This window comes from Caenorhabditis briggsae, assembly GCF_000004555.2.
Source record: "Caenorhabditis briggsae complete genome, chrII, whole genome shotgun sequence".
Classification (NCBI taxonomy): domain Eukaryota; kingdom Metazoa; phylum Nematoda; class Chromadorea; order Rhabditida; family Rhabditidae; genus Caenorhabditis; species Caenorhabditis briggsae.
In genome coordinates this window covers 7,454,148-7,475,817 of record NC_013486.2, presented here as the reverse complement: position 1 = coordinate 7,475,817, position 21,670 = coordinate 7,454,148, and the positions used below count along the sequence as shown (strand labels likewise).

At 37.9% G+C, this 21,670-nt stretch overlaps 8 protein-coding genes across 8 annotated transcripts; 6 read left to right on the top strand and 2 right to left on the bottom strand.

Moving 5' to 3' along the window:
* Nucleotides 1-561: 561 nt before the first annotated feature.
* On the top strand, nucleotides 562-2,159 carry Cbr-clec-61.2 (the record flags this gene model as incomplete). The annotated part of the gene is made up of 6 exons (XM_002631236.1): nucleotides 562-607; nucleotides 659-807; nucleotides 1,008-1,321; nucleotides 1,365-1,759; nucleotides 1,807-1,919; nucleotides 1,965-2,159. 6 exons carry the CDS (start codon nucleotides 562-564, stop codon nucleotides 2,157-2,159), a joined length of 1,212 nt encoding a protein of 403 aa, XP_002631282.1.
* Nucleotides 2,160-3,269: 1,110 nt separating this feature from the next.
* On the top strand, nucleotides 3,270-3,754 carry CBG25565 (the record flags this gene model as incomplete). The annotated part of the gene is made up of 3 exons (XM_045242281.1): nucleotides 3,270-3,408; nucleotides 3,460-3,576; nucleotides 3,621-3,754. The coding sequence occupies 3 exons, from the start codon at nucleotides 3,270-3,272 to the stop codon at nucleotides 3,752-3,754; spliced, it is 390 nt and encodes a 129-aa protein (XP_045098104.1).
* Nucleotides 3,755-5,307: 1,553 nt separating this feature from the next.
* Nucleotides 5,308-6,729, top strand: Cbr-clec-60 (the record flags this gene model as incomplete). Its single annotated transcript, XM_002631237.1, has 5 exons — nucleotides 5,308-5,347; nucleotides 5,394-5,536; nucleotides 5,581-5,694; nucleotides 5,750-5,949; nucleotides 6,000-6,729. The coding sequence occupies 5 exons, from the start codon at nucleotides 5,308-5,310 to the stop codon at nucleotides 6,727-6,729; spliced, it is 1,227 nt and encodes a 408-aa protein (XP_002631283.1).
* Nucleotides 6,730-7,314: 585 nt separating this feature from the next.
* On the top strand, nucleotides 7,315-9,169 carry CBG03096 (the record flags this gene model as incomplete). The annotated part of the gene is made up of 6 exons (XM_002631238.1): nucleotides 7,315-7,366; nucleotides 7,846-8,075; nucleotides 8,120-8,322; nucleotides 8,369-8,559; nucleotides 8,608-8,805; nucleotides 8,853-9,169. The coding sequence occupies 6 exons, from the start codon at nucleotides 7,315-7,317 to the stop codon at nucleotides 9,167-9,169; spliced, it is 1,191 nt and encodes a 396-aa protein (XP_002631284.1).
* Nucleotides 9,170-9,860: 691 nt separating this feature from the next.
* Nucleotides 9,861-15,189, top strand: CBG03097 (the record flags this gene model as incomplete). The annotated part of the gene is made up of 10 exons (XM_045242280.1): nucleotides 9,861-9,981; nucleotides 10,026-10,318; nucleotides 10,361-10,507; nucleotides 10,646-10,757; nucleotides 10,803-10,968; nucleotides 11,046-11,217; nucleotides 12,638-12,677; nucleotides 14,641-14,838; nucleotides 14,882-14,954; nucleotides 15,009-15,189. The coding sequence occupies 10 exons, from the start codon at nucleotides 9,861-9,863 to the stop codon at nucleotides 15,187-15,189; spliced, it is 1,503 nt and encodes a 500-aa protein (XP_045092124.1).
* A 1,421-nt stretch (nucleotides 15,190-16,610) lies between these two features.
* On the top strand, nucleotides 16,611-18,151 carry CBG03099 (the record flags this gene model as incomplete). The annotated part of the gene is made up of 8 exons (XM_002631240.1): nucleotides 16,611-16,647; nucleotides 16,690-16,832; nucleotides 16,878-17,098; nucleotides 17,143-17,241; nucleotides 17,288-17,487; nucleotides 17,534-17,740; nucleotides 17,788-18,005; nucleotides 18,056-18,151. 8 exons carry the CDS (start codon nucleotides 16,611-16,613, stop codon nucleotides 18,149-18,151), a joined length of 1,221 nt encoding a protein of 406 aa, XP_002631286.1.
* Nucleotides 18,152-18,432: 281 nt separating this feature from the next.
* Cbr-tnc-2 lies at nucleotides 18,433-19,430 on the bottom strand (the record flags this gene model as incomplete). Its single annotated transcript, XM_002631241.2, has 5 exons — nucleotides 18,433-18,594; nucleotides 18,952-19,073; nucleotides 19,124-19,205; nucleotides 19,256-19,369; nucleotides 19,428-19,430. The coding sequence occupies 5 exons, from the start codon at nucleotides 19,428-19,430 to the stop codon at nucleotides 18,433-18,435; spliced, it is 483 nt and encodes a 160-aa protein (XP_002631287.2).
* Nucleotides 19,431-20,507: 1,077 nt separating this feature from the next.
* On the bottom strand, nucleotides 20,508-21,579 carry CBG25564 (the record flags this gene model as incomplete). The annotated part of the gene is made up of 5 exons (XM_045242279.1): nucleotides 20,508-20,551; nucleotides 20,596-20,793; nucleotides 20,839-21,097; nucleotides 21,198-21,490; nucleotides 21,537-21,579. The coding sequence occupies 5 exons, from the start codon at nucleotides 21,577-21,579 to the stop codon at nucleotides 20,508-20,510; spliced, it is 837 nt and encodes a 278-aa protein (XP_045098103.1).
* Between the last annotated feature and the right edge of the window lie 91 nt (nucleotides 21,580-21,670).

Genomic DNA, 21,670 nt, shown 5'->3' with positions numbered 1-21,670 from the left:
AGAGGGGCAGCCTCAGAATTGTGTTGTTTAAAATTAACAATTTTTGTACTTTTTCGATGAAAAATATTCCTGGAATTGTATAATATTACAGAAATATGTTGAACCACTGTGTTTTGCAAATAAAATTGCCCAATTTTTATGAAATTTATAAGTTTTAGCGAATTTCGAACGAGAATTTACCGTACTTTTTAACGAAAAACTTCGGCAAAATGGCAGGAAAAGTAGAAGGGCCCTCGGGAGGTACCCTCGACCAATAGAAGGACCAGCCCTTCTAGTAAAGGTGTTACGGTACATACTAGAATAGAAGGATGAGTCATACTGACCAAAACTCCCATACTTGTTCATGACTCTCTACATTTTTTGATTTTTGCGGAATTTCGATTTCCCACATTTAAAGAGAAATTTTCGAAATAAGAGTATAATCGCCTGGGGCGTCACTTCTTCCTGACCCACCGGTTTATGTGTGCATCTTCGTCTTGAAATGATAACGAAAATGCGTAAAAGAATTCAACAATAATACATTAACGTAATTTGTTTGTGACAACCAGTACCTTCTTCAAAATGACCTCAAAAAAGTTTTTGCTCTCTTTCCTCATTGGATTCATTTGTAAGTAACGGCAACTTGAAAAAAAGGTATAGCGAACCGTAAAATTTACAGTATGCCTCGGGATCCCAGTGATTCAAGCATCAAGCTGCAAAGATTCATATGTGGATCGTGTATGTGGAGAGGATCAGACAAATCTATGGTTGGATATTGTCTGTGTTGTGGATAATTCAGTTGGAATGACCAATGCCGGTCTTGCATCTGTAAGTTGTTGGTAACGTTGGTGTATTTTTTCTATCTTTTCTTGGTTATCTTTTCTAGCTAAAAAGTAATTTGACATAATGTTTCTTAATCTGTTTTCTTGATTCATTACTCTTCTCATTGGCTCTGAAATATGTTTTTTTCAGTTAAAGAGAGGAAGATTGAATTTTTTCAAATACAAAAAAAACAGGAATGCTTTTAGGTGGCCGCCTCGATTTCATCACTGTTTGTTGATGGCCAACAACTGGGAATTCAACCAAACAATCCTAGAACCACAAGAATAGGAATCGTAACTTATAACCAAGAAGCACAGGTCGTTGCCGATTTAAACAACTTCACTTCGGTTGACGAACTCACGAACAAAGTATACAGTATCCTGAATAAAGTATCGACTTCACAAGATTCCTACTTGCATTCTGGATTAGAAGCAGCGAATGACCTTCTGGAACAACAAAGTTTCAATACTGCAAGAGGACATTATCAAAAATTGGTTATTGTATACACATCTGAATACAAGTTAGTTCATTTTAGCGAACTAAAATAATTTGTCCTTTTTTAGAGGGACCGGACCACAGGATCCACTTCCATTGGCTATGCGTATGAAGCAAACCGTTTCAATTGCTACAGTCGCTTACGGTCAAGATGATATTCTTGGATTTCTTGCTGAACTTACGAAAATAGCCACACCCGGATACAACTTCACCAATGAAAACGGAGAGAACACTATTTCCGAATTGAGATCAACCATGCTCCAAGTCAATTGTTACTGTCCAAATGGGTGGTTTCAAATGCGGCAGAGCTATGCAAATGAGAATTCCTTCGAGTACGGTGTCTGCCTGCTTCCAGTCACAATTCAAGCCACGTGGCTTGCATCGAAATTCTCATGCAGAAACCACTGGAACAAAGCATATCTGGTAAACGAATATACTCAGACGAAACATGATTATGTTCTCCGTGAGTACGAGTTTTCCTATTTTAGAAATCATGTTGCATTATTTCAGAAGTAGTTAGGAATAACACTGCATTCAAACAGCCATACACATACTTCATCGGACTATCGTATGTGAATGGAAACTGGCAATGGGAACAGCCGGATGGAATGGATCCAATTGTGGTATTTTCTACTGGTAGATAATGAATAAATACTTTTTTTATTCAGGTTCAAAACTGGAATGACTGGAATCCCGGATTCCCTACTGCTTCATCCACAGCGACGGTTGGAGTGAATGTCCAAACATCACCATCGTCAATGTCGACAGGATGGCAAAATACGAGAAAAGATTTGGCGAGTATGTATGTCTGTGAAGTTGCTTCGTGTGATTCCACGAATTATTGTACTGCTGAAGACATTTAGAAAATATTATTCATGTATGTACACTTATATGCACCTAAAATAAACATTGATATGCTTTGATTTGATTTTTTAAATTGAATTTTGAAACAGGAATCAAAACATAACACCTCACAGGAGACGATAAAAGCGCCGACAAGAGTGTTCCTTCCGATTCAATTATTGTTTTTTTTGTTCATGTTTTTTCCGTTCAGAATGCTTCTCACTTTTTATGCCAAGTTTACAAAACCAGCAGAACCCAAGACTTCAGTAACTTTTTACAGTTCTTCAAAATAGTTTTAACCTCAGGCGTCGCCGGTTACTTTTGGCCGGAGCTTGGTCAGATTCCGGCAAAGACATTGTGGGAAGCCGACCAAGATCCGACAAATTACCGGCCAACTTTCGACCTCTTAACACGCAGCGCCTTCAAATTCCGGCCAAAATCTGGCCATTGTCCGTCACACTGCTGTCAGTGGGCAGCTTCTGACCAAAATTTGACCAAAATCCGTCCAAAAGCCGAACCCCCTCTCAACTTCCGTCCAGAAGTTGCAAGCCGACAGCCGAGACTATCAATTTGCTAGTGTATCGAAACAGGAACATTTTTACAAGGGGCGGTAAAAATATTATCAGAAAAATTACAGTATCCCACGAGTTTCACAGTTTTTCAGACGTAAGGAGTCTCCCTTCTATGACAGTACACCTGCCTGTTTTTTTTTAATTTGTTACCTTTTCTCTCAACCATTCCCGATTCATCATTTGGATTCATTTTCTTTCAGAAGTGGTAAAAAACTAAGATCAAATGTCTAACTACAATACAACTGACTATCGGAACAAATAATCCGAGTGCAAAGGTTTCTTATCATTCAAAATTTGATTTACGACTTCCGAACAGGAGGTACTTATGCATGTTGCTTTTCAATTCTTTTCCTTTTTTGTGGTTTTCCGATTGGAAATTTTTGAACTAGTTTCTTGAAAGTTTACCTGTTTTCAGATTCGTTTTGATTACTTTAGAGTATTTTTGTTCTGTCAAAACCCTTGGAAGGACAGAATGCCGTTTTTTAACCTGTACCATTCAAATATGTTTAACTATGTGATATAATTGTTTCCAGTCAATTAATCAGATCTACTAGCAAAATGGATTCCGATTCAATACCAGAACTATCTTATATAGTCTGCCGGAATCTCCATTTCTTCATTCCAGCGTTTTCATTGTTCATAATCGAAATCGGAATATCCAGTTATCAGATACAGTATCAAGAAGCCCTCACTTTAAGTAGGTACCAGTTGGCTTTAAGTAGGCGCCCGTTCATTTTGATATTTCCAGATTATTCCACACTTATTCTCATTTTGTTATTAGTCTCCATGCCATTATCTGTTTTCAATCCTCCAGTATGGTTCACATTATACATGACAACTTTTATCCACATGCTTTATTTCAAAGGTGGGACACATTATCTTTTTTTTGGTCGTTCAAATATTTTTCAGAGCTTTATATGTTTTCTTTGGGTGCAACAATGATGATGTTCATGTCAATTTTTTATCACGAGGCGACAAGAATCAGGACAAAAACAAAAGGTTCGAATAACCAAAAAAATGGGCCAAAATTGAAAACCTCCTAGATCGACTTCTATCTTCAATCACCGACATTTGAATTCGCTTGCTACTGGTTTCCTTCAATACTTGCTGCAAATACCGTATGCCAACTAATGGAGTGCCCCGCAAACCGTCAACTTCGAGCCCAAATATATCATTTTCTGTGAAAGATATCAAAAAGTAGTCAACAGACAAAATCTTTACTAAAATATCTAAAAAGTTTTGTCAGTTAATAACTTTCTGATAACTTTCACAAAAACAGAAATAAATTGGCTCAACGTTTAAAGTTAGGCGGTCATCCTATTAGAGGGTGTACGGTATTAAAACTTTGGTGTTTAAATTGAACAGTTCCTTGTGGTGCACATGTAATTTTCAACTAATGAAAATGTTTACTTTTTGAATTTTCTCCATAAACCGCTATCAGTGATGTGTCCTATTACATACCACAGGAAGTAGAAGAAACATGAAACCAATACGTGTGATATTATCACTAGAGTCTTCTAAAAAAGTACAAAGAATGAAGATTTCCATGGTCTAACTGTATTGAAAATTTTGGGTTCTTGAATTAAAAGGGTATTTCGATTAGAGGGGTTATTTTCCGTATGATCGCTGAGGGGGGCATCTCTATTGGAGGGACATAGTTTTTTGACGAAACTTTTTCCTACTAAACGTCCATCAACAATTTCTTTATAGCAAAACAAAACACCTATAATTCAGGCAAAAACCAACAAAATTCAGTTCATCGCCGTGCGGCTACAGTAATTTAGCAAAGGGGTCCTGCAAAGGGCACTTCAATTAGTGGGATCCTTCACTTTCATGGGCCCTTCTAATACAGGTTTACACTGTAGTTTTAGACAATAGTCTGAAACTTGCTTTCCTGGGCATTGGACAGAAAAGGGCAACGTTGGAAATCTAAGAATTTGAGGATCTTGTTGCTGTCGATAATTTTCAATCGTTTGTGAAAAGTTCTAAAATTTCAGAAGGTTTACTTTTTGTTGAATCTCAATGACTCACAAACAAAGTCAAAATATTCAATTTAAAGGTATTCCGATTTTTTTCAATTTTAAAATTAACAAGTTAAAGTTCCACTAAAATAGCAGTTGAAATGGGAGTCATGAGGTCACAGCACTCTCGCATTGCAAAATTTTGAAACAGTATCAGTTTCGAAATGTAATCTAATAATTCGAAAATCTTCGCTGTAAAATGTGTGCGACTTAAACAACGAAAAATTGTTATCAGCGTTGTTGACATCGCTCATGAGTTCGAAATGGCGCCGGCAGAAAAAAAAACGGCGGAAGAGTAGATAAAATTTATGTACCGATCCTCAAAAGAAATTCCATTAACTTGAAATTTTAATAACATAATACGATTCCGGGTGTGGCACTTCGCGAAAGACACAAAAGTCTGGTAAAGATTTCAGGAATTTCCGTGGGCGTGGTGGAGGATGCGGGAAACATAGAGGAATTAGGCTAAACACAAAAGTATCATCTTCCTTGATTATCAGTAACTTTTTCATGGAAAGACACAAAAGCTATTCGTATATAAAGGTTGGTGATAACTGATGCAGCATCTTCACAATATGAAGTTGTTCGGTTTTTTAGTATTTATTGGAGTTTATTGTAAGTGTTATGAAACATTTCTTCTCAAAATTTCTAATTTTTTCAGGTTGTTATGGTCAACATTATACAACAGATAGCCCTCCAGCATATTACGATAGAAGATGTGGAGAAGATCTGGGGAACCTGTGGCTCGATGTGGTGGTAGTGGTTGACAATTCGAAAGGAATGACAAACGGAGGATTGATCAATGTACCAATTTTTGATCTTCAACATCATCTAAAACATATTTTCAGATCGCTGCCAGCATTGCTAGTGTGTTCAGTAATGGTACTAGAATCGGAACGGATCCCTACGAACCAAGAACCACCAGACTTGGATTGGTCACCTATAACGCTGTTGCAAATACCGTATGTTGTTAAAGACACACGTTAGAAAAATCATAGTCATCAAATTTTATTCCAGGTTGCCAATCTCGATACATACCAATCTCTCGATGACGTCTATGATGGAATCTTCACTGCATTGTCTCAAGTCAGTAGCTCGGACGAATCCTATATTGTTCACGGACTCGCTCAAGCAGAGGACATCCTTGAGGATGGAAAGAGCAATAAGAACCGTACTCATTATCAAAGAGTTGTGATTGTCTATGCTTCCACCTACAAGTGAGTTCCCTTCATTCATTTTATCCGCAAGTTTTGTATGTATCTTTCAGAGGAACTGGACCTTTGGACCCAATCCCAGTTGCTGACCGTCTCAAAACTGCTGGAGTAACCATTGTGACTGTAGCCTACGATCAGGATGGAGATGGTGCTCTTCTTGCTGACCTCCAATTGATTGCCACTCCTCCATACAACTTCTCAAACACGGATCAAGCTGGAAACGAGATCGGAGAAATTCAAGGAGCTCTTTTGCAAGTGAATTGTTTTTGCCCGAATGGCTGGACCCAATACCGCGCTTCGTTCACTGATATTCATTCCTATCGTTACGGTGTTTGTATTCAACCTGAGAACTTGAAAGCTGTCTGGCGTGCTGCTCAATCATCGTGCCGAATCAGATGGAACAACGCTTACTTGGCAACAGAGTTCGACGGTACTAAACACGATTTTATTCTCTCGGCTATCCGGAACCAAACCGGGTTTATTCAACCATTCAGTTATCATATTGGACTTAATTTGGTCAATGGAGTTTGGGTTTGGGATCACCCAGTTGGATGGGCACGACCACAACTTCAGAACTGGTACGGATGGTTACCAGGATATCCACTTCAATCTTCCACGTTGACAGCTGTCTTGAACTCACAACCAAGTACCGATGTGAAGACTGGATGGGTAAATATTGCTCCATTGAATACTGCAGCTAACTATGTTTGTGAAACTGCCTCATGCGATACGGACAATTACTGTGCATCAGTGACGTCGGATACTGCAGTCCAAAAGCATTGAATGATTTATTTTTTGATTGTAGATACAATTTTGTTGTTATGGAAATATTTTTGAATGAAGACTCTTCTCTTGTTCCACGAAAATATTATCTCCGGAAAAAAAACCACCCGTAAGATCTGTATAAGAGGGACCCCTTTAAGGGATCCTCTCCTTTTTGCTCGAAAACTTAATTTACAACGAGAATTCACTAAAGATGACGGGAAAAAAAGGATTATTCGGAGGTACCATCGAACAAAAGAAGGTCCAGCTCTTCTAATACAGGTTTCTCGGTATATAAACATCAGAATCAAAGTTAATCAACACCTCAATAAAACACGCGTCAGTCAGACCTATTTTTTCCGTTTTCAGCAATGCTTCGCTTATCAAAAAAAATAATTATTTCACTGCATTCCCTCTATTTTGAACCTATGCTGTACAAATGACTCGAATTCTTTCTACTGAATGAACTATATTCATTTCAATCCCCTTAATTCTTTCGATGACGAACGACATTTAACTGACTCATTCAGATCAAACTTATAAAGCAAAAATTCCATATAAAAAGTAAACAGATTCAAATTAGTTCAGTCATTTGTTCTGTTTAAAATGTATATTTCTGTGATGTTTGTTGGGCTTTTCGGCATGTTTATGTTCGCAGGTGAGCCCCGCATCGTAATTAGACAAATTTTAGGTGTCGATCATCACTTTTAATTTAACTTTTTTTATTAAAAAAAAGACTTTAAATGTATAAAGCGAAACAATATTGATTTTCAAGACGTGTCGTTTTGTTAGTATCTAACTGCATGTCAATTATCATTAGGGTGTGGTTTCGAGCACACCATCACTCAACAGGTCGAAGAATCAACAATTGATACAAATATCGGTTGCCGTAAAACCTGTATTAGAAGGGCCCTCTTAGTAGAAGAGCTCATCTAAAAGAGGGGCCCTCCTTTTTGCTCCTTCTTTCTGTTCGAAAGTTTTCTAAATTTTGGTGAAATTGATAGATTTTCAAATTTTTGGTTTCACCGAATTTTTTTTGATGAAAAACAGACCGCACATAAAATGGCCTTGTCTAATTAAATTCTATGACTGCCTTTCTAAAACAGGTCTTATGGTTTTCCAGAAATCTATTTACAGGATCAGCAGACCCTGTAACATATTTGGATAGACGTTGTGGAGATGACTTGTCAAACTTATGGTTAGACGTTGTCTTGGTTGTTGACAATTCTCGAGCTGTAACTCGTATGGATAGGGTCAGAAAGAATATTTTGAACACTTTCCACAATGGAACAAATATTGGAACATCAGAAGACAATCCAAGAACTACGAGGGTTTCTTTGGTTACTTACAACAAGTATTCTGAAATCGTAAGTTCAATAATATGATTTATTCGCTGAAGTTAAGTTTTCAGATTGCAGATTTGAATCAATTTGAATCATTTGACGATTTCAACAAATCAATTTCTATGAACCTTGCCAACTCGAGTACTTTCGACGAATCTTATCTTATAAAAGGATTAGAATCCGCTACGGTTGTTTTAGAGAAATCTTCCCTGGCTGGAGAGCGTCTGAACTATAAAAAAGTCATTGTGATTTACGCCTCTCTGGGCGATGAGTCAGTTTTTCCATCAAAAAACTTTATTCAAATTAATAATTTTTAGTATTCTGCTTGCAATCCCTCTAGCCGATCGCCTGAAAGCAGATGGTATCACTATAATAGCCGTAGCTGAAACAAGTGGAACTGATAATGAAAAACTAGATTTTTGGCTAGATCTGATTTCAAGCGGAAGTATGAGTTTTTCGATCCAGGATGAGAAATTGGTTCAAGAAATTCAAGATTCATTTTTGCAAAGTAATTGTTTTTTAAAGCAAATTTACCGTTCTTCCTAACCTTTTTCAGCCAACTGTTTTTGCCCGAATGGTTGGGTTCAACTCCGTACTTCTTATTATGATATGCATTCTTATCGATACGGTATCTGCTTATCACTGAGTCCATTGACTGCAATTTGGAGAGCAGCTCGTTTGAGTTGTAGGAATCAATGGAGAAACGGTTATCTTGTTAATGAATATGAAGCCAACAAGCATAATTATGTACTAGGTACATATAGAAAAGATAATGCCTTGAATGAGTACAAATTGTTTCAGAATCACTCCGAAATTCATCACTTTTTCGCTTACCGTATACATACCACATCGGATTGACTTATTTAACTGGATCTTGGTATTGGGATCAGCCGGAAGGAAACTCGTTGAGAAAAGTGGATAATCAGCAATGGAAAAATTGGAACCCTGGTTATCCAATCTTATCATCAACACAAACGATTGGAGTAAATGTACAAAATATAACTGACGAGTCAGAAACGGGATGGCAAAATGAAAATGCTATGGGTGAAGCACACTATTATGTTTGTGAAGTCGCTTCTTGTGATACGGATAATTATTGTGAAACCGAAGATAATTAATTAATTTTATGGGTTTTTTTGTATATTTTTAAACAATGATCTCAAAGTTTCTTAAGAAATGAACGATTCGAAAAAAGTCATCAGAAAAGGTCAACTGATATTTTCGATCAACTGATAACACAGATCAACTGATAAAAACACTCGTCTTGTGTTTTTCAACCGGGATCGGTCCAGGGTCCAAGGGTACGTTGAGTTTTCAGGACACATCAGTTCAGGGGGTACATGGTAACTTGAGGTGTAGGGCGTGTTAGCCGATGCATACAATTTCGAGCAAAAAGTGAAATAGTCTGTTAAAAAATATGTTTTGTCCTCCCAAATGTACCACAAAATTTCATGTACCCTTTGACCCAATGTACCCGAATAACTAGATGTACCGTTTCGATGTACTCTGAAGCATGAAAATTCTCACTGAAAGAAAAAAGAATACAGTAATGATTTTGCACCGGATTGTGAACCAACTCCGATCATTAAAACCAATTGACATAAAGACAAAGAAAATGTTGCCAATTTCAAATCTCCGCTCGCATTGTTTCGGAATGTGTTCTAATGGTATTCACGAAATGTCAATAAATTATCAGCGGAAACATCTTGTTGACGAGATTCCTTCCCATTGTGGGAAGAATCGGAACTCTCTAAGAACCTGGAACTATTTCTCAGTTACTGTCAAAATTGAAAAGTTCATTGTGGCTAAATGTTGCGGAAAACTAGTACAAAAGGAATGTGCACCGACGGAAAAATATTCTCATTCGGCCTGAAATCAGAAACCAAAATGAAAATCTTTTCTGTTTCTTTCCTACTGTTCCGACTTCAAGGTAAGCTGAATTCTTTTGAAAAGTCCTATAAAATTTGTTTTTAGTGTCCTACTGTATGCCAGCTCGGGGTGATGCTACTGATGACGATACCGAAACAACTACGGCTTCACCAATTTCCAACTACATGGATCGTCAATGTGGAGAAAATTTAAGCAATCTGTGGTTAGACATAGTCTGTGTCGTGGATATATCAAAAGGAATGACCAATCAAGGACTGACCAAGGTGGCTGCCAACATCGCCAGTGTGTTCAGTATGGGAACTAGAATTGGAACTCAAGCTGGAGAGCCAAGAACCACTCGAGTCGCACTTGCCACCTACAATCAGAATGCCAAAATTGTAAGTTTTTTGGAACATTTCCAACTATAGCAAGGCTTTAAGAACGCTGGACTTGACGTCTATCAATCGCTCGACGATCTCTACGACGACATTTTCACTGTTCTCCATGCAGTCAGCTCCACAGATGAATCGTATCTTGCAAGAGGAATAGCTGCAGCTGGAGATCTTCTCCATATTGCAAAACAAAATGTGACTCGTTCTCACTACAAGCAAGTTGTGATTGTCTATGCATCCAGTTACAAGGGAACTTGAGATCTGAATCCACTTCCTGTTGCTGATCGTTTAAAAACCGCAGATGTTTCCATTATCACTGTTGCTTTCAATCAGGACAATGACGGAGCTCTTCTGGAAGATCTTGCGCTTGTTGGCTCTCCAAACTTCAATTTCGCGAACACCGATTCGAATCCAGTTGGAGAAATTCAAGGAGCTTTATTGCAAGGTTAGCTTCTAATTTTGACAAATTCTCACTTTTCATTGTTTTTAGCCAATTGCTTCTGTCCAAACGGCTGGACTCAATACCGCACTTCTTATGCCTATGTCAACTCGTACCGCTTCGGAGTTTGCATCGCTCCTACCTTAAGTTCCGCTGTCTGGAGAGCTGCCAAATTGAGTTGCCGCAACCAATGGAAGAATGTTTACTTGCTCAATGAGTATGACATCAACAAACACAATTATGTTCTTGGTAAGCTGTGGAAAACAAGATGATTTGTTTATTTTGATTTTTCAGACCTCATCCAAAACACGACAGCATTCAAAACACCCTACCAATACCACATCGGACTCTCCTATTCAAATGGGCCTGGTATTGGGAGCAACCAGATGGACAGCCATTGAAACAACTTCACCACTGGACCAACGGGAATCCTTGGTACCCAAAATCCGATTCATCTTTGACTGTTGCCACCAATCTTCAATTGACCAGTAAAATTGCAACCGGTTGGGAGAATACTGATCAACTCAAAAATGCACAGTTCAGTTGCCTGGGGCATCTACCCTCCAACCCCTTCTAAAGGTTCCCTCTAACCACGCAACGACACTCCGCTATCCCGCTCGCGCACAATTTATATTTAGTTTTGAGTGATTGCGAGCTTGGATTTGGCTCGTAGTTTTCAAGAGACTCTTTTAAGGGCAGAGGGTCTTGTCGGAAGAATTGTTGAAAATTTTAGACCCACCTTCTTCTAGGTCGTTTGATCTCTCCTGCTTCATCGATCCTCATTGGTATTTGTTTCTAATTCAATTTATTTGCCAATCCATCAATGGTTTTTGTTCATCTGGAGTTTCAAAAAAAGCCTCGTAAATTTGATTTTCATTTCCTGTTGAAAATTTTTGTCGTTCCGGGTTGAATTCCGTTCGCTGTTTCTGGAATTCAAATCAAATGTTAGAACACAAAAACCATATTTAAACTTATCTTTCAAACTATTCATATTATTTTGTTCCTGGATCCATCGTGTGTTTCATCCGATCCAAACTTCTCGGTCCTCCAAATGTGTATCTGGAAATATTTCTAATTTTGGGGCATGGAATTGGATTGATCGGAGGCAGAGAGAGAAGAGCATAAAGGGGTAAAACAAAATAAGAAACAAGGTTGGCGTGAGCAGGGCAAGGAATGTTTCTGAGGTCTTGAAGCATCTCCGTTTGTCCCAAAACTCCAAAAAATGAACATAGACCGAAGGAGGACAATTTGGGCAAGATCAGGGCAAGAGCAGGGCAAGAGCAGGGCAAGAGCAGGGCAAGAGCAGGGCAAGAGCAGGGCAAGAGCAGGGCAAGAGCAGGGCAAGAGCAGGGCAAGAGCAGGGCAAGAGCAGGGCAAGAGCAGGGCAAGAGCAGGGCAAGAGCAGGGCAAGAGCAGGGCAAGAGCAGGGCAAGGGCAGGGCAAGAGCAGGGCAGAGCAGGGCAAGAGCAGGGCAAGAGCAGGGCAAGAGCAGGGCAAAAGCAGGGCAAGAGCAGGGCAAGAGCAGGGCAAGAACAGGGCAAGAGCAGGGCAAGCAGGTAGCATTTTCGTTTGTCCCGAAAGCCAAAAAAATAAGAAAGGACGGAACGAACACAACTGAATGCGAGGACATTCGCGGGGGTGGACAGCGCACGCTACGCGACCGCGACGCGAGCCAACAATTGACCTCCTGGGAAAATATGTTTACTTGAGGCAAGTCTTCACCCAGTCTCCTCTTCACCTTGTCAATCAATCAGGTCAATAGAATACAATAAAGGGATTAGAATGGAGTATTCAAAAATACAAAAATTTGAATAATCAAATTCCATGAATAAAGTTTCTAGACTTCTATTTGCCTCAAGGTACTATTCAAAAAATGGAAAAAAAAGTTTCAATTTCCAATTAATCAAAATTTTGAGTCAGGGATGGGCAAGAGCGGGGCATTAGAAGGAGAAGGGAAGGACCAGGGGAGTTTCTAATTTCTCGGAGCTTTTTAGCGCTCAGTCTGTAAAATGATCTACTAACCTGGTTTAAATTGGATCATCTTCAATTATATCTTCATTTTTCAAAATTTTTGCTTCCTAACCTCCTAAAATTTGTAATTTTCCAGAACTTTCTTCTCTTTTATCGAGATTTGTGGTAATTTTATATGAATTCCAGGAAGTTTTTGAAGTCACTTGGGTCCCAGGAAGCGGGTCAGAAAAAGCGCCCCAGAATACTCGTAAGCCAGAAAAATTATAATTTTAAAGTGGAGGCGGGTTTCATCTAGATCATAATCTATTTCTTTAGAATCAAAGGGAACGCGCGCTTTTTGGCTCATCGTTTAAAACTTTGATTCTCAGCCAACGAATTTCGGCGGCGAATTTAGAATTTCTGAAAAATTTACTGGCGCGCGCTTTCTGACCCGCTTCCTTTGGTAAAAGGTGTGTAAGAGAAGGGCAAGTGAATGACAAAAAGGTGAGACCTTGGAGTTTCAAGTGGTAGGGGGAAATCAGTTGGGCTGAAAAAAAAGAAAAAAGATATTGGATAGAAAATGAGTGCATCAATGATCCTTTTGTCCTCCTTCTACAAATATTATAGCCAATAAGCCACTATTTTTGATCTACCTAATATTTTCATCAAAAAAGTTTGATCTACATTGGAGGAATGAAAGTCTAGAGATATTGGATGGATGGGCTAGTGGTGAAGGGGTAAAGGAAAGGACTGAAAAGAAGGAAAAAAAAAAAGAAAAATCGTAAAAAAGAAATGACTAATGAGAAGAGATAGTGGGCGTGGCCTGTTTGACATCCTATTGGTATTGACACCTATGGTTTACAATGTGATAATTGAGCATTCAACGACAATAGGGTTAGACATTTTTGTGAGTTTTACCCACCTGTCATTTCAAAAAGCTATTAACAAATTTTAGCACAAATTGGAACAATGCCTAAATATCTAATAAGGCTTTGAGCCGAGTACTTAATGCAAGTCTGGGCCCCTTTCCCTTTTCACATAGTCAGTTAAAATCTATTTCGATATCTTCATTTTCTCATTCCGGACTTTTAGCAACAAAAATCAGTTTAAACCCGTACGAGAGCACATGATCAGTGGTAGATGGAGACTTCTCCTACAGTAATGTTTCAGCGTGTCAGGACCCAACAAAGCGGCGAGAGCTCCGGTGGAATTTATCGATGTCAAATGGTAACAACCAATTTTCTCGTTTTTTCGCATGCATGCATGAATATGCTTGAGAAACACAAAGATAAAAAAGTTTTTCAATAATTTCATTACACAAACTGAATCATAGAAACTGAAATGTTAAGCTCAAAGCAGATCTTATAACATAAGTTGTAATGACAAAAATCGGAGGTTGCCATGCAACTGGTGTTGGTCTAAAGAAAAAATAGAAAAAATAGAAAAAATGAAAAAAAAAAAATAGAAAAAACAGAAAAAATGGGAAAAATAGAAAAAGTTAAAAAAAATAGAAAAAATGGAAAAATAGAAAAAAAATGGAAAAATGAAAAAATAGAAAAAATGAAAAATAGAAAAAGTGAAAAAATAGAAAAAATGAAAAAATAGAAAAAATAGAAAAAATAGGAAAAAATGAAAAAATAGGAGAAATGGAAAAAATAGAAAAAATGGAAAAATAGAAAAAAATAGGAAGAATAAAAAAATGGGAAAAATAGAAAAAGTTAAAAAATAGAATAAAATGGAAAATTAGAAAAAAAAATGAAAAAGTGCAAAAATAGAAATAATGAAAAAAAATGAAAAAAATAGAAAAAATAGAAAAAAAATAGAAAGAAAAAAAAAAGAAAAAAGCAAGAGCTCCAAGGAGCGTTGGTGCAAAGTAAGCGAAGCTTTTAAAAAAATTGAAGCTATATTGTACTTCATAAAAATAAAACCCATCTTTCAGTCAATTGTTTCAATCCTGACGGATGGACTCAATATCGATCTTCTTACTCTTATGTTGATTCGTCTCGCTTCGGTGTTTGCATGGCTGCTACCGTAATCGAAGCAAACTGGAGAGCAGCACAGTTCAGTTGTAGAAGTCAATATTCTAATGCTTACTTAATCAATGAGTACGACCTCAATAAACACAAGTATATTCTTGGTGTGTTTTACTTAATGGTACAAATATATTTTTGAACTTTCAGACTTTCTTCAAAATATAACTGAATTCAAAAAACCATACACCTACCATCTCGGATTGTCTTATTCCAAAGGAACGTGGAATTAGGAGCAACCGTCTGGGGTGCCACAAAAGCAACTTTAACAATGAAGCTATTGGAATCCAGGATATCCAAAAAGCGATTCCACTCTCACCGGTGTTACGAACTTTGAGAATCAAGGAGAAGAATCAAGCGGATGGCAAAATGTAAATGTGAACAAGGAATATCAATTCTATCTCTGTGAAGTCGCAGCATGCGATACAGAAAACTTTTGTGAACCAGTTGATAATTGAGTTCTGATGATAATTGATGTGAGAATAAGAATAAACTACTTTCAATCTGAATTTTTTGCGAACCAATTAATCGACTCCCAATATAAATGTCCTGTAAAACCTCTAATAGAAGGGCCCTCACATTTTCAAGTTCTAATTTATTCTCTTTTCTCTAATAGAAGCCCATAGGTTTCTATTTTTCAACATTTTTCTCAGGATGGGATTCTATGAGCGATGGGCTTCTATTTTTCAATAACTTATTTTCAAAAATTTTTATTCAAAAGTTCAGAAATTTGACAATTCGGAATATAAGACTTCTGAAGTTCAATGTTTTGGAGAATTCGAAATTTTCACTCTGCAGTTCTAAATTCCAAGATTCCGAATTTATGAAATCCTGAGATTCTATGACAATAGAATAGAGAAATTTTTCCACTATTACGTTGAAAAATCACAATTAAGAGTACTTTTTTCATAAAATTCGATCGAGAAAAAAAATCTCAAATTTCCACTGTCTTATATCAAAATTTAAAATTCCGGAATTTTGAAAAAAAAACTTCTAAAATTCTAAAAATCTAAAATTGCGAAATTAAAATATTCAGAAATTGATAAATTGTTCTAAAACCACAGTTCCAAAAATACTGGGATTTTGAATTTTCGTAAGAAATACGGTATCTCGGTTCCCGTAAAAGATAGCGAAAATGTTCCAACTCAAAGCACTTTTGAAATTGTCATAAACAATTTATCGATCGACAACTTTGCTATATCTTTGACAGGAAATGAGATAAATCGGCTCAAAGTTGATAGTTAGGGAACCCCACTTGTGTTCAAGCGAGCAGGTCAGAAATCGCGCCCCAGTAAATTTAGGAAAAATTCTAAATTCGCTGCCGAATTTCGTTGGATGAGTTTCAAAGTTTTAAATGAAGAACGCAACCTGTTGATTTTAATGAAATAGATCATGACCTAGATCAAACCCGTGTCCACTTTAAAATTATTAAATTTCTTCTGGCCTGCGAGTTTGCCGGGGCGCCTTTTCTGACCCGCTCGCTTGAACCCAAGTGGGACCCTTGTGTTTAGTAGACCCTGAAGTAAATGTTCAAGTCTACAATTATCGCGACAAAAAACTCCGACGATTTCAAAACGTCTGAAATCTTCATCATTTATTTCTCCTATGATACCCTCTGCATTCTCAAAACCATCAGCCATATGACCTTTCTAAAAATATTGAATTGGCCTTGATTCCAATTTTTTGTCATCCCGTTTAGTAATCGAAAACATTTTCTTTTTTGGTCATTGTGCTACAATTCTTATCAGTTTTTTGTTTTGTCATGATAAACTACAGATTCAGCACTGTATGATGACTTTCTACAGCAATCTACAGACAAATCAGAAAGTGGGTCAGGTATATAAAAGCACTGAAAATGGTCGAAGTGGTCTAGTGCACAATGCGTGTATATATTCTGTTAGCTGCTTTTTTACTAGGTTCGTTTTTCGAATCATTACCAAGTTTGAAATCTTTTTCAGGAGTATTTTGCTCCCCAGTTCCTCAAAACTCCGATGATCTCTACACATATAAATTATGCACTGGAAATATTAAAAATCTGTGGTTAGACGTAATGGTAGTTGTAGACAAATCTCAATTGATGACAAATGCTCAGCTGTGGCAGGCATGCCTGGATTTTAATTAAAACTCAAAACGTTTGTAATTTTAGGTCCGAAACACACTAACTCAAGTTCTGGGGTCAATTTCTACAATCGGTCCAGTGAAATATCCAGCAGATCCGCGTAGTACTTGTGTTGGTGTCGTCACTTACGATGACAATGCTACAACCCAATCTCAGTTAGATGCTTCGACATCTTTCAGTGATCTTTACAATGTTATTCAAAGTTCAATGGTTGCCGTAGACAGCACGAACAATTCCTACTTAAGCTTGTAAGTTTGAAATTGGATACTAAAATAAATAAAAAACATTTCAGAGGACTTCTTGCTGCTGAAAAGGCGTTCAAAGATGGAAGAAGTCGCTCATACCGATATAACTACAGAAAAGTGGTTATTGCTTTTGTGGCTGATTATCAGTGAGTTACTAAAAACCACAAAAACAGAAAAATTGTTTAAATTCAGAGGACAAGGGACTGCTTTAGATGCTATGCCAATTGCAAACCGTCTGAAGGACAACACTGTCTCCATTATTACGGTTGCTTGTACTAGTGATCCAGTCAAACAAGCTGCTATCGCAGCTATCGCCAGTACTGGATTGAGTTTGATTGACGAAATGGATACTCCAAAATTGGTCAAACAGTTGACAAATGCACTCGTTTCTGGTATTATACAAAGTTGATTTTGTCTCTTGATTTTTTTAAAATTCAGTAAACTGCTTCTGTCCAAAAGACTGGGCTCAGTTTCGAACGGATATCAATAACGCAACTTCCCCAGCGTACGCAGTTTGTATCGCAGGATTCAAGGCAACTGGAGGCAGTTACGGATATAAACATGCCATTGAATATTGTGCAGATGAAGAAAAAAGTGCACATTTAGCAAATGAATTCAGTAAAGAGAAGCATGATTTTGATAACAGTGAGCTGATTATAGGCATGCAAACTAAAAGTTTATTTTTCTTTCAGAGTACATGGAAACGACATTCACTTGGGAGTTTTCTACTATCGTATACTATATTGGGTTGAATTATTACAAACAGTGGATATGGGAAACACCAGCTGGACAATCTGATCTTCCATTTAACCCAAGTGTATATTCGAAATGGGCGCCTGGATGGCCACAAGCCAACTCGACGGATCAAGTGATATCCAATCAGAAATGGATTGGTGATACTTCTGGAGAAGTGGGTCTTGCAATTAGAATTATTCAGCTAGTTCAAATTGAAATTTTCAGTTCTTCTGGGCACCTCCACAAACGAATGATTGGTTGTTCCTTTGCCAAGTTGAGTCAAGTAGTACAGAACATTATACGGACTTTAATCAGTTTTAGCTTTTAAACAATTTTTATTGTTCGAATGTATATTTTTAAAGTTTTCTAAATGAATCACAATGTAAGCAAAAAATAACGATTCGAACATCATAGCAAGATGAAAGAGGGTCTAAATGTAAGAGTTGTTTTTTCTAATTTTTTGGATATTTTTTGCCAAAATTAGAAGAAAATGAGGAAATGTGAGTTTTTACAAAAATTGATGAAGTTCAGAAGAAGAAGTGAAGGGGAGAATCAGAAGTCAGCGTCATCCGTATCCAGAGAAGTCCAATCAGAAGAAAGAATTATTCTCCAGACATCATCTCCATGAATTCGTCGAAATCGACAGTTCCTGAACCGTCAGCGTCAATTTCGGCGATCATTTCATCGAGTTCTTCCTCGGAGACGTTATCATCAAGAGCACGGAGAATGTCACGGAGATCGGAGACGTTTATGTACCCATTTCCCTGAAATTGATTCATTTTGAGCTGAATTTTCGAAAAAGAAGCTTGAGACAGTCGTTAGAATAATATGAGGATTCCAATTTTTAGAATGACAGTCAAGCTAGAACAAAACTAAAGAAAAGCAATAAAGTTCCAGATTCCCAATATCTAAAATAGGTGTTTTTAATAGTTTAATATCAGACGTACAGTGCTCAGTCTTACAATCAATTCTCAAAAATCGCATTCCAGAAATTTTTCGAAATTCCTTAGCAATCACAAGACTAATAAATCAATAAACATCCCTTTCTTATTGACCTAATACTTTGTTCCCATCAAATCTCGTTCTTCATTATCAGAAAATGACACAGTAAACATTCTAACCTCTTTATCGTAGAGACGGAAAGCCTCACGGAGTTCTTCTTCGAGTCCCTCGTCGTTCTCATTGTTGACAACGAAGTTGGCAACCATAGCAGCGAATTCTTCGAATTCAATCTCTCCGGAACCTTTAAATTTTGAGAAATTAAAACTAAAAACATTTCAATTTTAGACATACCGTCAGCGTCGAACTCCTTGATGAGTTGCTTCAAATCACGCTCCTCGAAAGCTTGTCCCATGGTACGGAGGATTTGTCCGACCTGGAAAAATTCCAGATTCATTTTAACAAAATTCGAATAAAAAAGGATACCTGGGTGGCACGAATGTATCCCTTTCCCTCCTTATCGAACATGTTGAAGTACTTTCTGAATTGCTCGATTTGGTCAGCGGAGAGCTGCTCCAAAGCATCAGCCACGACATCACCCTAGAATATGGAAATTTAGTAAATTTGAAAAAATAGGTTCTACTGTTAAGAAACTAACCATGATTGCTGATCGACGAAGAAAAGTTTCGAGGACACAGAAAGGGAGAAATGTGAAAAGAGAGAATCCGCAAAGTGCTCAAGTGGGCTCGGGAGGAGCTAAAGAAAGGCACACAATGCGTCGGCGGGGGAGCAGAAAATGTTTGGATTTTCAGTGAATAGAGTGTGGATTAAGGAGAGACGCAGAGTATCGGCGTTGGGGTACTGTGCAGTGAGGGATACACCGGATCACAGGGACATAGACATAGGGAAGAGAGAGGTGAAGGAGCAGGTAAACTGATAGAAGAAAGAATTTTGAAGTATGAAGTAAAGAGTTGTGAGCCGTAATAAGTTTCGGGGATTTAACCAAAAGTACTACGAGTTCTACTAAATACTATCAGAAAACCGATACTCCAAACGTGTGGAGCACAGAATTCAATTTTCAACTGTAACCCATTGATATGTCAGGACACTTCTAAATTACAGCAGCCACATTTGGATCGGGTACACCCGGTACTGCCCAAATGGTGACCAAATTTGGTCAAAAATGAAATTTTTGCTCTATCATTTCCTAGGTGATCAGTAAATATCCTAAAATGTCCCAAAAGGAACTATGACAGGGCCCGTTTTTCAAGTATGGTAACATCATTCAAATTATGATGCAATTATTTATTCTTTAAAGGTGGGGGGACATGAGAAGAATAATGTTGTCGAAATTCCGTTAAAATATGCTCCTCGAGGAGTTGAACTTGTCGAGGCGAGTGTTGGAGGTGCGGTGCCGCTACCGACTGAGCTTCCCCCGTAAAATCTCCTGTCCCCCCACCTTTAAATACAATTTCAAATAAAGACTTTGTCACAATAGTTATCCGTATCACAGGACTTCTACTTCGCAGATAAAGAACTGTGCATTTTTGAGTTGATCGGTATTCTCCCAACCGGCTGCCATTTCACTGGCCAATTGAAGATTAGTGACAACAGTCAAAGATGAATCGGATTTTGGGTTACCAGGATTCCAGTTGGTCCAGTGTTGAAGTTGCTTCAATGGCTGTTCATCTGGTTGCTCCCAATACCAAGCCCCCTTTGAATAGGAGAGTCCGATGTGTTATTGGTAGGGTGTTTTGAATGCTGTCGTGTTTTGGATGAGGTCTGAAAGTTAAGTATAAAAAATCATGTTGTTTTTCACAGTATACCAAGTACATAATTGTGTTTGTTGATGTCATACTCATTGAGCAAGTAAGAATTCTTCCATTGGTTGCGGCAACTCAATTTGGCAGCTCTCCAGACAGCTTGAATTACGGTAGGAGCAATGCACACTCCGAAGCGGTACGAGTCGACATAGGCATAAGAAGTGCGGTATTGAGTCCAGCCGTTTGGACAAAAGCAATTGGCTAAAAACAATGAAAAGTGAGAATTTGCCAAAATTAGAAGCTAACCTTGCAATAAAGCTCCTTGAATTTCTCCAACTGGATTCGAATCGGTGTTCGCGAAATTGAAGTTTGGAGAGCCAACAAGCGCAAGATCTTCCAGAAGAGCTCCGTCATTGTCCTGATTGAAAGCAACAGCTATAATGGAAACATCTGCGGTTTTTAAACGATCAGCAACAGGAAGTGGATTCAGATCTTCAGTTCCTTTGTAACTGGATGCATAGACAATCACAACTTGCTTGTAGTGAGAACGAGACTGCATGGAGAACTGTGAAAATGTCATCGTAGAGATCATCGAGAGATTGATAGACGTCAAGTCCAGCGTTCTTAAAGCCTTGCTATAGTTGGAAATGTTCCAAAAAACTTACAATTTTGGCATTCTGATTGTAGGTGGCAAGTGCGACTCGAGTGGTTCTTGGCTCTTCAGCTTGAGTTCCGATTCTAGTTCCCATGCTGAACACACTGGCAATGTTGGCAGCCACCTTGGTCAGTCCTTGATTGGTCATTCCTTTGGATGTATCCACGACACAGACAATGTCTAACCACAGATTGGTCAAATCCTCTCCACATTGACGATCCATGTAGTTGGAAATTGGTGAAACTGTAGTAGTTTCGTTATCGTCATCAGCAGCATCACCTCGAGCTGGCATACAGTAGGACACTAAAAATAAATTTCATGAGATTTTTTAAAAGAACTCAATGCATACCTTGAAGTCCGAACAGTAGGAAAGAAACAGAGAAGATCTTCATTTTCGTTTCTGATTTTCAGATCTCCATTTATAAAGTCTCCCATGAAGTATACAACCCAATATTAATTCAGAAAAATTCATGTTAAAAAAAG